This window comes from Anomalospiza imberbis, chromosome 25 (assembly GCF_031753505.1).
Source record: "Anomalospiza imberbis isolate Cuckoo-Finch-1a 21T00152 chromosome 25, ASM3175350v1, whole genome shotgun sequence".
Taxonomy (NCBI): domain Eukaryota; kingdom Metazoa; phylum Chordata; class Aves; order Passeriformes; family Viduidae; genus Anomalospiza; species Anomalospiza imberbis.
This window is the reverse complement of record NC_089705.1, coordinates 6,447,545-6,464,186: the sequence shown is the minus strand read 5'-3', so window position 1 is coordinate 6,464,186 and position 16,642 is coordinate 6,447,545. Positions and strand designations below refer to the sequence as shown.

General features: G+C 50.7%; 1 protein-coding gene across 3 annotated transcripts in view; it reads right to left on the bottom strand.

Moving 5' to 3' along the window:
- Window positions 1-4,773, bottom strand: part of RPS6KA1 (ribosomal protein S6 kinase A1) — a 30,856-nt gene extending 26,083 nt beyond the window's left edge. For 2 of the 3 annotated variants that reach the window (XM_068172802.1, XM_068172803.1), the window contains exon 1: window positions 4,641-4,773. In XM_068172802.1, the coding sequence (XP_068028903.1) occupies window positions 4,641-4,703 (63 nt within the window). In that variant the 5' untranslated portion in view covers window positions 4,704-4,773. The remainder of the gene's footprint in view (window positions 1-4,640) is intronic. The other variant, XM_068172805.1, reaches the window with a different exon arrangement.
- Between the last annotated feature and the right edge of the window lie 11,869 nt (window positions 4,774-16,642).

Sequence of the window (16,642 nt, the reverse complement as noted above, 5' to 3'; positions counted from 1 at the left end):
CACGGAGCCCTCGGTGCCATTAGCACGGAGAATAGCTGAGCAGTGAAGTAAGAATTTGTGTTTATGAACAGCCCCCACAATGCAGGGGGAGCCACAGCACTGAGATAACCAGACTTGGAAACAGGCTGATGTTTACTGGCTCAGCTGTCACCCATCCACAGCTCATAACTGACTGCTAATCCAAACCACAGCTCAGGGAGGGCTGGTTTTCTCTCAGAAAGCTTAAGAAGCAGAATTTCTGTGTTGGACAGAAGGGAAACAGTGCCTGACTCTTGGTCTGGAGAGCAGATCCACAAGGCACGTGTCAGGAGAGGGGTGAGTGGATGCAGGAGTGTCCAACCCCTCAGCTTCAAGGGTGAGCTGGGAGACAGCAGGTGATACCTCCAGAGCCATCAGAATTTCGAGGGCTGAATTTTATCAGCTCCCTGAAAAGGAAAACTTGTCCTTCTGCTGCTGACAGAAACCCATCCCACCTGGGATGGAAGGCATGGGGAAAGAAAGAGAGCAGTGTCCATGCCAGGGAGGTTGCCTGGGCATGCAGCTCCCTGGTCTTAGGGTGATGAAGCTCCTGATGAAACGGTCGCTTTCTCAGGCTGACAGAAGTCAGATGTGTGAGCAGAGAATTGCAGTGTTTAGAGCCAAGTGCTCTCCTTCCACCCCAGAGCAAAACCAGTCCTTATTCCCTCATATGGAATTGGAGGGCCATTTGTATATATTCCAGATGGAAACAGCTCCAGACTCATCACCTCCCGAGATAAAATATGGCCACTCAGCACGTCATGAGCAGGGCTGAAATAGTTTGTGGGTTTCTTGGGCTGACATTTGCCTCTTTAAAATGCTTTATTTCTGCCCTGCCCCTGCACACCACACACAGGGGGGAGCAGGTGCAGCTGCCCTCCCACAGCACTCTGGGGCTGCAAAGGAGCCTCCCAAATGTCCCAACTCCCAAGATCTCCCTCCTGCAGCAACCAGGAAACGTCTGCTGCAGGAGGGAGGCACAGCTCCTCCCTGGGGTGCCCAGGGCAGTGAGGAGCTCACCCAGGCTGTGTCAGAGCAGGGCTTGGGCTACTGATGAGGCAGGCACTCGAGGCTCACCGGGAACCCACAGCCTGTCCTTGCAGCTGCCCTGCTCGGGGGTGAGCGGAAACGGGGATTAGAGCTCTAATCTGATGGGCACGTGGAGCACCAGCCCGGCAGCCAGGGCACCTCTGGGCGACTGACCACCCCAGCTGCCCCAGAGCTGACACCACAAACCCCTCCCGAGCACACGAGTTTCCTTAATAGCACACAGAAAAGTATCCTGGAAAACAAGTGTGCTCAGTTACGCAACTGCCAGCCTGGCTGAACTTGGGAGATATTTATCTTAGGACATCTTGCACTTTAAATCCTTTTAATTCCACATAATCTGCAGCACAGCGAGCAATTTCCAGAGCAGGCCAGTGTGCTCTAATGTGAAACCAGGACGAGGTGCATCCTGGCAGGACCATGAGGACGGGACCCTGTCCTGCTCTGTGGTTGCACCACCAGCTCAAGGCATCCCGGGTTATGGACAGCTCTGCCTGCCAAAGCAGCCTGCTGCTGTTCCTGCCTCCTTACGCTTTGAACAGCCACTTTTGAGGTGCCCCAAAACACCTCACAAGGACCAGGTACCCAGAGATGCTCTTTCACCCAACTCTGATGAGCCATGAAACACTCAAGGAAGGAGCAGAGGAAGAAACCCTTCACCCCAGAGCTCCTGCTAGTTTGACACAAGAACAAGGCATGCTTAAATTATTACCATTAAGTGGAATTTATGGATCTTGCCTATTGCAGTTCAGAGAAAGGAAATAATTCTACAAGAATAGAGATCTCCAAAGGAACTCTGGTAGCCCAAACAGGAGTCTCTGCACAAGGCACATCGGAGATGACAGCCACTCAGCTGTCTCCCTTGTCTCTTGATCGTAGTTTGCACAGCTCAAGCTACCATGCTTGAGAAAAGAGTTATTCATGAGTAGCTCCTGCTCAGTAAAGGGTGATACATATATACGGGCAAAAATAATTAGCTTGAAGTGGTGGAATTTGGTGTAATCCCACGTCAGTTGCATTGTTGTAGGTTTGTGTAATGAAAGAAGAATTTGAAGCAAAGCGGAGCCCTGATGACAGATCCGCTGCTATGGGATGAAGTCATGGAATCAAAAAAACACAGGATGGTTTGGGATGGAAAGGACCTTTAAGCCCACCTCATTCCCCCTGCCATGGCAGGGACACCTTCCGCTGTCCCAGGCTGCTCCAAGCCCTGTCCAGCCTGGCCTTGGGCACTGCCAGGGATCCAGGGGCAGCCTCAGCTGCTCTGGGCACCCTGTGCCAGGGCCTCACCACTCACACAGGGAAGCATTTCTGTGTCACTCAACTCCATTCTCCAGCATTTGTACTCTGCCCCAGCCACGTTTTTCTACTACAATATTTGGAATAATATAAGCAGAAGAGAGAATGGCAAAGGTAAAAAAAGCAGGAGCAATGATTATAAAGCTCAGACTCCAGGACAGAGGGACTTGGCTCCTGCCAGGGAGCAGTTCAAGCTCCCATTGCCACCCACTCCCACGCCTTTCCCTGGCATGGCTGAGCTCTGGTGGGCCGGGACAAGGGGCACCACACGGCCAATTCTCCTGGAGCACAGTGGAAAAACCCCAAATCCCTCAACAATAGGACTGATGCCTCCACCAGCACGGTGACAGCACCTCTGCTCCATGACTCAGAAAGCAAAGGTCGGAGGAAGCCGGTTTCTAACCTGGATGGCAGTGATCCCAGGGCAATTTACGTAACCGGTGTTCCAGAAACGTCTCCTTGCATTCTCAGTGGTGCCACCTCTCCCAGGAGGGGTGAAAACTTCCCCCTTGGGCCCCTGCCCTTGGCGATTTTAGCCTCAAAGTGCAAAACTCCTCCCAAGCCCCATTCTCGCTCTGCTGCTGGACCTCAGGGAGCTCTGTAACGTCTGACCCAGGTGTGAAGATGAAGAACACCTGTATTATTTTCCTCGCTGTAATTAAGAGTGCGAACCTATCATTTTAAACCAAAGGGAGGCAAATTGCTAAGTCCCACTTGAGATCCTGAGACGCAAAAAAAACCTGATCTGCTGAAATCCCACCTGCACGTGGTGCCTGGCCCTGACCCCGAGCTGCGGCCAAGGTGAGACGGGGGAAGGGAGAGCCAGAGGCTCCCTCCAGTCTCAGTTTACGAGTAACGCAGCCGCTCCTCCCGCGATGAGGAAATCAGTGCCTGCCGCTGCCCGGAGCCCGCAGCTGAGCCGGTGACAGCAGCCCGGACCCCCCGGCCATTTCCGCTCGGGAGCGATCCCGTGGCGCTGCCACAGCGCCCGGCGGCACCGGGACACCGGGATTAGGCACGGAATGGAGCCTCGCCCGCGGCTTCCCCTGCCCTGGGCACCGGCATTCGTTTCCTCCCATTATGAGTCGAGTGGCGTTTCCTGGCTTTTCAGGCATCTCCCTTCTTAGGAAGGGAGAAACCACAAATAAAAAGCCCAGTCTCCCAGCAATAACCTACGGCCCGGCTCTGGGCACATGACGTGATCTGGGAATCGCCGCAGGACTTCCCTCCTCTCCCAGCCTGGAGCACAAACTCCTCCTCATTGCTCCGGCGATGTTTCAGAGCAGAGGCTCTTCACCCACCGCACCTTCGTGCCAGGTGTTCGGCCCAGGCAGAGCCTCCCCACCTCACGGGGTCTCCAGGAGAAGCTGTGCCATACCTGGCTGATGAAAATTAGGAAACCTCACCCCGAATGGCCAGTGCCTCCCTGCAGCAGGGGGAGGGAACGCTGCCTCTGCTCAAAGCACAGACCTCTGAAGAGGCAATTTTAAACAGGAATGAGCAAATCTGACCAATTAACCACGGAGACATCCCCAGGTATGATAATGGAGTATGACAGCATGGAATCCAGGAAAGCACCTGGGTCTGTGAAACACCTGGGACAAAATCCCCACCTTCCCTCCGGTTTCTCCAGGAAAGCTGCTGGTTCCAGTTTGAGTGAGATGTTTAACTGAAGAGTGCCAGAGCACAGTGCCTCAGCCGGCTGCTCTGCCGTGGGTGACAACTGCTGCAAGCTGTCCCTTCCTTCGGCAATGGCTGTGCCAGCCTGCAGATGTGGACAGGGGATGGCTCCATCCTGCACATCTGGCTTGGGGGTCTCAATAAGGAGGAAAAGAGCCAAGAGGGACGGAAGAGCAGAGTCCAGCAAAGTGACACCGGAGCGTGGTCGGAGTTGGCGGCGCAGGCCTTTGAGAGAAGACGGCGCTGGGAGGGTGAGGGAGAAAACCCCCAAAACTGAGATTTTTATTCCCTGGGCCTTCAGCCGGGTCCGCTTTCCTCTGTGCCCGGGAGATTTGGGAGCGCTGCCTGCACTCCCCGAACGATCACAGCCCGCACGGGCAGCAGCGAGCCCGGCGGCCCCCGGTGCCCCGAGCACAGCCCCGGAGCGGCCCCGGAGCGGCCCCGGCAGCGCCGGGCTCCGGCGGCCGCGCTCCCCCGCCGCGGGGCGCGGCTCGGCCCGGGCGGCACGGCGGCCGCCGCTCCGCGGGGTCCCGCCGGGCGCTCCTTTGTTCGGCGGAGCCCCCCGCCCCGGAGCCCCCCCGGCCGTGCCCGCTCACCTCCGTGTCCAGATGCACCAGCTCCATGTCGGGCCAGGGCTCGGCCAGCTGGGCGAGCGGCATCGCTGCCGGCGGGTGCCCGCGCCGGGCTGGCTCCGAGCGCCGCCGGGCTGGGCACCCACCGGCTCCGGGCCGGGCCGGGGCGGGGCGGGGGGCGGGCGGGAGGCGCCGGGGAGGGGCTGCGGGGATCCTCCGCCCGGAGCATCCGGCAAACCCAGCCCGGCGTGCGGCGGGAGCGGATCCGAGCGTGGAATCGCCGAGTCGTTCGGGTTGGGAAAGCTCCCCGCGACAGCATCGAGTCCCGCCGTTCCCTCAGCACCGGCCCGAGGCCACCACTAACCCGGGCTGCCGAGTGCCACATCCGCACGGCTTTTAAATCCCTCGAGGGATGGTGACTCAACCCGGGCAGCGTGTTTCAATGCCTGACCACCCTTTTGGTGAAGAAATATTTCCCAATATCCAACCTAAACCTCCCCCGAGGCAGATTGAGGCCGTTCCCTCCCCTCCTGTCCCTGTTCTCTGGGAGCAGAGCCTGACCCCCCAGCTGTCCCCTCCTGTCCAACCATTTTTTTTTTTTTTTAAGTTACAAATAAATAACTTTTGAAGTGTTGAAAAGTTACAGTAGAAAATCAAGTCTTCTTCTTGAAGGACGCAGTGAAAGGTTCATGGGCAATGTCCAGATCAAGGCCTACGGAGAGCATGGGGACAGAAGTGCTGCTGCTTCCACCACTGCCAGGTCTGTTGGATGCAGGAAATCCATCATATTTCATAACACAGAGACAGACAGGCTGCCTCAGGACTTGACAAAGACAGAAATCATGAAGCTTCACCTAAATAAAACTGCCAGATTACCCCGTCCACTCCTTTTAGCAAAACAGCAAATTAAAGACTCTGGGGAGACCACAAATGACTTGTGTGTGATTATTCTCTGCATCTCTGCAGCTACTTTTGTTAAAGGAAAGGATTTTGCTGAGGTAGCTCTACAGTATCTCAAAATTATAATAACACCCCAAAAAAGGTTGTGGTGACACCACAGTGATGCTGGGGGAAACGCTCCGGCCTCTCCACCGCCAGCTCCAGGAGTCCAAGAGAAGCCAGAAGTTCTCAGACTGACCTGCCCTCCATTCCTGCTCCAGGTAATGCTGAATCCTAGCTGGATTAACAGAAGGTGAAATGTGCCACAGGAGATTGCTGCTAAGTTCAGGGCAGGATGTCAGGATAAGAGAAATGAGGTAGTGGTGTCCCCCAGGATTTATTTCCAGTCAAAGAACAGCTATAAAAAGCAACCTTGATCCTGGAAGCAGGGTGCAAAAAGCAAAATCTGCTGTTTGGGTGACTGTCATGGCTAAATACAGTGATTAAAACATACAGCCTGGCATTTTTCTGAGACAGTTGCAGGCTGGGAAGAGCTGCTGCTGTGGTAAACAGAGACTTGGGATCAGCTGGATGCTTTGTCAGTGCTGCATTCGCTGGAAGTTCAAAATGCTGCGGGTTTAGTTTGGTTTTAAAACCATCAAATCCTCCTCAAATACAGTTGTAGATATTTTTGCCTCTGCAGCTGGCTGGCTGTGTAACATTTTTCCTTTGCAGGGAGGCTGACAACATTCGTTAAGCCAGTTAAGAAGAATATTAACTCTATCCCAGCCGAAACCAGGACACCCCCAGAGCAGATGGAGACTGATCTGTATCAGCACTACCAGATCCAATTTTGACTGGCTGCTCCAAAAGCTGGCCAAGTGATTCTCCCCATGACCACAGTAACCCAGTGCTGCATCTTTTCTTTTTTTCTGAATGCATGGACATCTCATCCCCTGCCTGCTTTGTGGGATGCTGCTTTTACACATACAAGGAAATGCAAAAAAGATCACAGGCACAAGACCTTCCTTGCAAGGCTGAATCCCAAATATCTGCTACAATTTACAGACTCTTCTAATTTGCTAAGACGGTCAATTAATTAGAGCTTGCAGCAACCCTCTTTGAACTTTTAATATTGACCAATCAGATCCAGAGCTCGTTGTTGTCCTCACGGGGAAACTGAGTCAGGTTTTCAGTGTCAGGGCAGAACCTGAACTCCACATCCTGTCTTCTAATCCCCGGCTCTCCATTCACCTTCTCATTTCTTTGCCTCTTCTGCTTTGTTTTGCCACTATGGAGGAAGAGATGATGGATCACTTTGTTTTGATCCCTGGAACATTTTTCCTTAGCGTGGTAAAAACCACGTTGAAGATACAAAGCAGGGCCCTGGAAATGAGGAAAACTGGCTGCCTCTAAGAGCTTTTTGCTTTTCTGACACATTTCTTTCTGTTCCTCCACACTGGGTGCGATTGCAGCTGCCTCAAATGCCAGCGTTTTCCAAGGCAGGTCCAGGCAGTGGTCGGAATGCAGGAATTGCACCACAGCAGGCAGTGGGATTCAGAGCTCTCGGGGAAGCACAGCCCAGGCAGCTCCTGCTCCCTGGACAGGGATTGTGCAGACTGAGGCTCATCCACGGAGCAAACACCTCCAACCTCCGCCGGCATTCCTGCACAGGTGAGCACCACTTTCCCTTGCTCAGCTCAGATGCATTCTGAAGGCGTCCAGCACATCTAAACCCTTTATTTTTTTGGCAGAATAAACTGCATTTTGCCTGCCGACTCCACAGACTCTCAGTCTGCCAAGCCCACCCTGCTCCTGCGGGGTATTTCTGTGAAACCACGCCGTCCCCGATCCGCATCTCCCGGAGCCCCTCGGTGAAGCACACGCAGCTCGGGCCAGGGATTTCTGCTGCAGAACCGACCGAGCTGCTGGCTCCAGGGAATGTGCCTGATTTGTGGATCTTGCACCTTCCTCTCAGGAATGCTGAACTGCAGCCGAGGGACGCGCCTGAGCCGGGATGTGCCCGGGGAAGGCGCTGGGGAAGGAAGGAGATGCGAGGCCGTGTCTGCCGGTTGTCATGGATACACTCGCTGCCCGTCTCCTGTATCAGTTACCTTCCCCTTCCTGCACGCGAACCAACGAGTGCCGGCCTGGCTCCTGCGCAGGACGCGGCCCTTGACACCCGAAGAGAAGGAGGAAAACATCTGTTTCAAACCCACACATCTCCCCACAGCAGCTGAGGGACAGTGGGAGGTGACTCGGGTTTTCGGCATTCAAACTATGCGCGGCCGATAATGCTTTGCCCAGTTCCATGTGGTTCTGTCCTAAGCTTTGGCTGTTTCCTGGGACTCAGAGGAGCTGTTTCACCGCCGTCCATCCTTTTGGGCTCCCGAGGAACTGCTGAGGACCTGGGATCTGCACGTGCTCCCCGTGCTCAGCCCACGCACCCCAGCAGAGCTCTGCAGGCTGCACGGACCAGCTCTGCCTCCAAACATCGAGAGGCCCAAACTGCACCCGGAATCATGGAATTTTTGGGGTTGGAATGGACAATAAAGTTCATCCAATTCCAGGGGCAGGGACACCTTCCACTGTCCCAGGCTGCTCCCAGCCCCAGTGTCCAGCCCGGCCTTGGGCACTTCCAGGGATCCAGGGGCAGCCTCAGCTGCTCTGGGCACCCTGTGCCAGGGCCTGCCCACCCTCACACAGAATTTTTTTTGTAAAAGATTCCCTTTCCTCCCTGAAAAAGGCTTTTTCAAAACCCCATGTAAAATACAAGCATTTCCTCACCTTTTCTTTTTTAATGTGATTTTTAGAACAGGTCTGCAGCCCAGGTGGGAAGGTATTAAGAGCAAGTTATCCATCAAATTTAGTTTTTAATGAGCACACAGCTATGTTTGTAGCTTATTTCAGTGTAGGGCTTTGTGAGGGAGTGAAAACATGAAAGAGAAAACTATCAGACACTGTAAACAGAAGTGAAGCTGCCAGGGCTGTTTGCACTGTCCCCCAGGAGGGAGAAACCTGAGTAAACACAGCACTAAGTACAGTCAGGGTTTATGGTTCTTTTAGGTTTAAGAACTTGTAAACAAATGATGGGGCTTTTAAGTGGATACAAAAAGATACCCTGGGTTTTGTGCTGCTTCCAGAGCACACAGGTCCCACTTTCTCCAGAGAGGGGAGGAGAAAACAAAAGCACATTTCAACAGAATTCCAGCTCCAGGGAGAGGAAAATGTCATTCCAGGGTTTGCGGTCTCAAGCTGACATCCTGCAGCTGAACAAGTCTGGTCTTGCTACACAGGAGGCACTCACAGATACCTGCTCCTAATTACCCCATCCTGGAGTTTGGGATGCCATCAGTCCACAGCAAAAAAAAAAAAAAACAAAACAAAAAAAAAAAAAACAAAAAAAAAAAAAAACCAAAACAACCAAAAAAACCCAAAACATTAAAACATTTTAGACTTGGAAGCAAATTTCAGAAATCCTGATGAGAAGCCCAAACGCCACAGAAACCGATTTTCCCTGAGGGGACCCCAGACTTTATTTCTGATTACAGATCAATATATGACTGACAGCATTTCACTTCTAAATCCCCTTACTAAACAGAGACCACTGCACACACCCAGCCTTGAAAAGCCACATCCCAGAATAACCATAAAAATATACTTCAAAAATAACAGAAATTATCCTGGCCAGGAATATTTTGGCCTAATGACTGATTGGATCAGGTAGGAAGGCATAACACAAGCACGAGTTTTTGGAGAGGTGGGGAAAGAGGTGCCTTTATCATTTAGGGAGAGAGAAACAGGTCTCTCCTAACAACAGTTGTTTCTGTATTTTGTATGTGCTTCAGGCAGTGCAGAGCACAGGTATGACTCAGCTGGCTGCAGGGCCAGGTAGGAGATACATCCAAAGAGTGCTCAATGGGTTCCTTGTTGGGAGCTGAACAAAAGGCACAACAGGTTCAGTGATGGCAGAAACTTGATTCCCTGGAAAAAGAAAATCTATCTGTCCCTCATCAGCATCCCAAAAAACCCCAAACAAACAGACTCTGGACTTAGGGAGGCTCTAGGATTCTTGCAGCACTGCGCATCTCGTAGCACACACAAAATGGGTCAGAAATGCAAGGCTGGTACTTTGCTGCTTGATTATTAAATTGCTGTTTGCCTCATGAGTAAGTGTCAGGACTGTCCAGCTGGGCCTTTTCTGACTCTCTAAGGAGAGGCTTGGTGCATTTCTGGGAGCTTTACCAGGAGTCCTCACACCTCTGCTGATGAGGGAGGACACACTTGATCCTCCATTAGAAAAATCCTCTTACAGAACCATTTTTCAGTGCCCCTCCAGGCACTCCAAGCTCAGCCCAAAGGGTTTTCCATTAGCAGGCTACAAATCCACCTGCCTGATTCTTGTGTGCTGCTCTTGTTTCACTGTCATACAGCAGAACTGCTCAGAAAAGATAATTTCTAGCAACAAAAGCAAGAAAATATTTTCATGTCTCTTCCTCTAAACTTTGTGGGCACCCTTGTGATGGAAGCCACCTCTTTGCTATGCTGTGGCTGTACCTTTCCTCTGTCACAGTGCAGAGGGGAGGGTGGTGTTGCTCAGATGGTGACATTTTACCACTGAGGATTGAAGATCTTTTATAAAGAAATGTGTCCCCAGGTTCAATTCCCAGAATTCAAGAATGTCCCCTCTCGCTTGCCTCTGCTTTGCTGTCCTGTGCATCCCCAGCCACTGAGGAATTTACAAAGTAAAAACTTGATTAATCAGGTATTTTGTCACCCAAAGGGGAGATAAGAGCTTCAGAGGGTGTTATTTTATGCCAAGAAAGATTTGGCCAGAGGCAGTGGGCAGTTTAAACAGCTCCAGCCCTGGAAGGTGGTTTGGATTTGCTGCTGACTGCAGTGACAGCAAAACTGAGGCTTGCATGGCAGGCAACAGCTCCTTTCACCCTTCCTTCCAACCCGGTGTCAGAAATTGCTGGCCAGGCCTGCCATCTCATTTTTCTATTAACAGTCTGCACAGAATCATTTTCCCCCTCAACCTAAGCAGCCACTGACATCATGTCAGAGACAAATGTCCTGTGGCAGCGGCCCAGCACAAGATAGGATGAAGAAAGGGTCAGTGTGTCGGAAATAGATAATAAATAACATCAGATGTAACGTTATTGAACTCAAAACTCTTCTATTAGATATTAGGATGCTGAGATATGCTACAGCCCTTAAAATAGGATAAGAATCATAGTGCTATTAGCTGTTAACACTCTGCAGCACCAGATACTTGTTGAAAAGTACTATTGATCAACAGAGATGGAAAACAGGTTTTTGGCAGCTGCTTGCCAGTTGGAAGTTAATATGGGAGTCAATTACCACCAGATAAATGTCCCTTCTACAAGATCACCACAGAAGCTTTTGGAAGAAGAAGATACAGGCACGGCTTTAAATATCATTGCTATTCAGACAAAACCAGATGGGTTTAAATGTCAGTACTATGGTCCTAGAAATTAATTTTTCAGTGAAGTGAAAGGGTTAGGGTGGAAAGCAAAGCAACTCAAGAACAAGGCAAACCAGCCCACACACACGGAGTGTGTGTTACCCCTCATGGTCCTGCACCAGCCAGGGGGAAAATGAAGTGATTTTTCCTCCCAGTGTAAGATGGGGGGGACTGTGACTAAATGCCAAAAACCTGCAGAACCCGCGAGTGGGAGAGGTGGTGCTGCGGAGCGATTCCCTCTGGTGAGGAGAGCCGGCACTGCACAGGGAATTGCACAAGGCAGCGGAGCCTGGGAACCGCTGGAGAGCTGCTCAGCAGCACGAGGAAACCGCAGCTCTGTCCTCACCTCTGTCTGCTTGTGCAACACCACCTGCTCAGAAACTGTTTCCTCACGCCGGCAGGAACCCAACGAACCTGCGTTTAAAACCAAAACCAGTTTCAGTTCCCAGCGCTCCAGTGCACAGGGGCTGGGAATGCTCAGACCCAGTTCCGGGCACGCAGCATGTGCCAAGGACCTTGGGCTGACATTGGGGAGGTTTATCTTGAACAATCTGTTTGCTCCCGTGTGCAGGGCAGGCTCACAGGATGGCATACACACGTCAGTGGGGCCAGCACACGTCAGTCCCAGCAGTGGGGGCTGCCAGCCCGACCTGCTCTGGGGCGGGGGGGAAGGGTTTATCAGCATTCCCAGTTTGGGCTAAACCAGCCTATTCTTCTCGTAGAACCCCAGAATTTCATAGAATCCCAGGTTTGGGTCGGGAGGGACCTCAGAGCTCATCTCATTCCACCCCCTGCCACGGGCAGAGACACCTTCCACTGTCCCCGTCCAGCCTGGCCTTTCCTCCCCAGACATAACCCCTAAGGTGAGGGCTGCTTCATCCCTGCTTTGTTGATGGAAGTTGTTCCCTCACCAAGTTAATCACTAAACCAAATTCCCAACAATTCACTGCAGATGGGTGGAACCCTGGCCTGTTTCCCTGATCACAGAACAATCACTCCAGGTTTGTTATCTACAGCTACCAGGGCATGGTGACAGGGCGTGCTCGATGGAGACATGAATAAAATGTGGTTTTCAGTAATCAGATGTCCCTGAAACACTTGGCTTCAACGTTTGCTACATCTTCCTGCCACAGCAATTACATTTGTGACGGGAAATCTCTGCTTTCTGCTTTTTCCCTATAATTTCGGGGGGAGTTTTGCCCACTTTATCCAATAAATCCCCACCCCAATAAATGCACAAATCCCTGTCCCAAGCAGGCACTGAGAACTGAATAAGAGGAATGAGTTTATCTTACCAGGAGCTCATCTTTCTATTTTGTATCCATTTCAAGGAAGTGTCATAAGGGTGTCAAGTGCTTCCCCGGCAATCTCGCCAGCTCTGGGAAGCAGCCACTTCCTTCCCAGCTTTCAACACCGTCCTTGGAACAGATAAACATGGAAAGCATGTGCTAGAAGGAGATAACCCAACGACTAAGGCTTTTGGGAGTGGGAAAGGTGAAGGAAAACCAGCAACTGGTGGCATTGCTTAAGCACAATACAGGTCACAGGATATCATTCTGGGAGTCTTTAATAAAGTGCAGGTAAAAGTTGCTGGCTGGCAGAGTGAGCCCAGAGCTTTACAGCATCAGAAGAATCACTCTGCTTAGACTTTTAAGGAGATTAGCACAGATGTTACAACTCAATTTCCTAGATTTGGCTTGCAGAGCAAAAGCACACACTCAAATACTGGAATACAAAAGCAAAATGAAGTAACACAAAAAGCATAGGAGACTTTTCAAGAACTAAAGTATTACTTCTTTGAACATCACCACTTACTCTGTGATCTCAGGCTGAAGATTCAGCAAGTCTGATATAAGTAGTTTGTGCCAGCAAGCCTAAAAGAGACCAGGCTTATAGGCTACCTATTTAAATCTGGGTTTAGGATAAAGTATCCCTTCCCAAGCCGAGGACAGATGAGATGGCAGCTCTAGTTTTAGGCTCAAACTTTCAGGACATGTGCCACAGCAGCTGCAATAATGGCCTGAGGAGGAAAAGGAATGGTCCAGTGATTCTTAAAATAGAATATGGGAAGCCTAAGTTCAAAGGCTTGGTATAACACGGATAAATTCCTTTGCAATGCCAGCTATGCCTGTAAACCGATGAGGAACTGAGCACTCAGTCTGGATTTTGAGTAAAATCGTAACAAAAGCTGGAAAGAGAGGCTCAGAGGGGGCTCACAGTGCTCGGGTGAGTGGAGTTTGTCCAGCACTGATCTCTGAAGGTGGCAGAGGATGGAGGCTGCTGGGGCAGCGCTGCTTCTGTTTCTACAAGCACGTAACTCTCATTAGACCGCGACAACCCGGGCTCCAGCCCTCCCAGGGCTGCTGAGCTGCTTTTGGACGCTACCTGCCACTTGCTGGCCTGCCAGCCCCATTCCGTGTTTCCTGGTACCACCGTGTGGCCAAGGGAAGGAACAGGCTGTTAATCACCGCGTGTTAATGAGCTAACAGCCCCGCGCGGATCCCTGCGTCCACCGGGCTGTGGCAAGGAGCACCGGGACGAGGCCAAATCCAGCCTGCCCCTGCCAACGTGCCTCAGATCCAGCTTGCCTCTGAGATCATGGATATTTTTTGCAAGAGCAATTAATTCAGTATCAAGGGAATTTTCCTCTGTGGGGCTTGGCAGCACGGAAGTTAATTGGATCATGGTATGGCAGGGAAAGCTGGGCACCTCCAACCAGGCTGCAGGCCAACAAAACCCATCCACCACACACCCCCAACACAGGAACAACCTCTGCTATTATCTCCAGTAAGAAGGAGATGATGAGAAAAGCTAATTTAATTGCCCAAGTTTACAATCAGTCCTCAGGCTAAACTCAGAACCCCTAATACAGGAATGTTCTGCTCCTGTGCTGAGGCAAGACTGAATTCCATCAAGAAGCACCAAGACACCACTTCAATAGAATAAAAGCAAACAAAATCTGTCTGGGCAATGCTAAAATAGTAATCCAGATTAATAGTAAACTAATAGTAACTCCTCTCCAGGAGGAGACTGCCACATTCACCCACCTCTGCACAGCAACCAACAAACTTGAGAGCAGGGGAGAGCTGCTGCCTGCAGGGAAATTTGTTCAAAATCCAAAAGTAACATCAGTGGGATTAAGTGAGTGAGAAAAAATTAAATCTACGATCAAATCTCTTTAGAAGGAGAAAAGGAGAAATTTCATTTGGGGTTTATTTGTCCAGCAAAATGCAGAGAATTGTGGTAGCTATTCCACACCTCGGCCACCTGCTGCCACCCTAGACTGCTCCTTCTATGTTCTCCAAGTACTTTCTCCAGGCTGGTTTGCTGTACCCAAGGCAATGAAGTGTTTTTGTTTGGAGGCTTTAATGCATTTTAAAAAGCCTCAACTTTACAGTTTTCCCTGAAATTTTCTACTCCTGTTTCTTCTGCCACATCATAGATTTTCTGGGTCCCTTCATAAGGAGACTGTTAAAACACTAAAAAGAAATTACAAACCAGTTTTTAATAAAGGCTCTCTAAAAAGCCCAGTCTCTCACATCAGAAATCTTCTAAAGCCAACTTATTAAAGATCTTTATTAGCCTCGATCAACTTTTCCACAGCTCCCCCTGTGCCATCTTCTTCCCATCCCTTACAAGTGATGGGCTCACTCTGTAAATTGTGAGTTTAACTCAAGCTCCATTTCATCTCCACCAACTGCAGGAGAAGGTGCCATTTCTCAGGAATTATAGTCAGCAATATTAGTCCCTGGGTATGGTGTTACCATATCTGGGATGATTTAGGGACACTGAAATCCCTGTGCCATCAAGCTGTGTGATTCTTCTGACAAAAATGATCCTGCAACTCAATATCCTCTGGGTGCACTCACTGAATTCAGTCCATTTTCCTTCCTTGTTCCCTTTCAGCCCACCCGTGGCAGGGGATGGCAGGCGGATACCGTCACTTCTTCCAAACAGAATTGATCTCTGTGAAGGCAAAAGGAAAACGGCTGCAGGGGGAAATCATCCTGAAACTCAAAACTGTTAATCCTAGGGCACTGTACTGGGAGGAGCAGGGACCCGGGGAGTCCTGCTGGCACGGTCCAGTTCACCTGTTCTCATGGTTTTTAGCCCAGTCCACTTTCAGTTTAACGTAAACCCATGGCTGGGGGAAAGGTGGCCCTGTAGGACATCTGGAAGTGACCACTGGCTGGCAACGTGCTCACATTAACTTCTGCTCAGTTTGTCACTGCCTTGGGGGGAGTCCAGAGACTTTGCTCTATAATTTATCAGTAATTTCACTGTTCTTAAAACCCCAGAAAAATCCTGAAGTATTGGGAAAAAAGGAATCATCCCCAGTATCCACTTCCAGCATCCCAAAGGCTTCAGCCCCATGCAGAACATGGCCATTCTTTGCAACTTCACCTGTTAAGAGGGAAATAAATGACAACAGCAGTTTGGCCCTATTTCCCAGGTGACTTGTACTGAAATCAATAAATGGAGAAACAAATTAGTGGCAGAGCCCTAATATTGCATGGATTTAACCCATACTGGTGCCCAGCTTCAAGGCCTGCTGTGGAGCACAGAACTCATTTGCCTTTCTGGACCCTGGACGTGATGTTTCCCAAAGCTCCAGCAGGACAAAGTCCCTGCTGCTGCAGAGCCCACCCAACAGACCAGCCTGTTAACTGCACCTGGCAGCACCAATCCCATTCCCAAGAGATACACAAGGGACAATTTTCCATGTAAAATGATTACAATTTCACAGAAGAACGTCAGTTCAGCTTCAGGCGTTCTGGCAGGCGGCGATGCAGATTTGTGGTGCCTCTAACCACGAACCAGGCACGGGCTGCAGCTCAGCGCCTGCTCCCCAGCTTTAATTTACACAGCTAATTAGTTGGATTTACTGGCTTCAGCATCCCTCAGTCTCTATTTGCTTAAGGAGAAATAGATGAGCCCTGCCTGTCGAGTCAAGCCCAACAGGCCACTAAATCCAGCAGTGCAGGGCTCATCCAGTGGGAAGCACCTCAGATGGAGCAAGCCCTGGAACCTCAGCACCCAAAATATCCAGTGCTTCCAGAGGAATTTAGGTGGCAGACACTGCTTAAAATCAGTTCTCCGGCTTGGCTGCAGAAAATATCCTGCAAGGAACCACACAGGTCAGCACAGGCTGCTGGGGGTGGGAAGATGGAGAAGTTAAGGAGTAACTCCTTCAACAAAGAGCAGCCCTGGGATCCCCCTTCATTAGCAGCACTTTGTTTAATGACCAGGGGTGAAGAGGTCACCCAGCCGGTGATGGACGCAGGAACACCAGAACATTCCAGTGGCAACTTGGCCACTGGCAGCCCCCTCAAACCCAGCTCCTTTGGAAGTAGTTGATCATTTGTAGATGCCCAGCAAGGTAAGACTCTAAAAAAGCAAGGTAAGCTATTTCTAACTTTCTCATTTTAAGAATTAGTTTATTTAATTTAAGGTTTAAGTAATTTTCCTTTCTGCAGTGACACCCCACTGCCTGGCTGCTCCAGCGACTGCTCAGGAGGTTTGGTGGCTGTTTCTGGGTGGGGTTTAATGAAGGTTATTAACAGGATTATTCACCATTATTTCTTTTCTGTTAGACATACCAGCTATGGGAACACAGGATGGAGCAGCTCCTAGGGGTACGTCCCAAACTGCCTTTTGT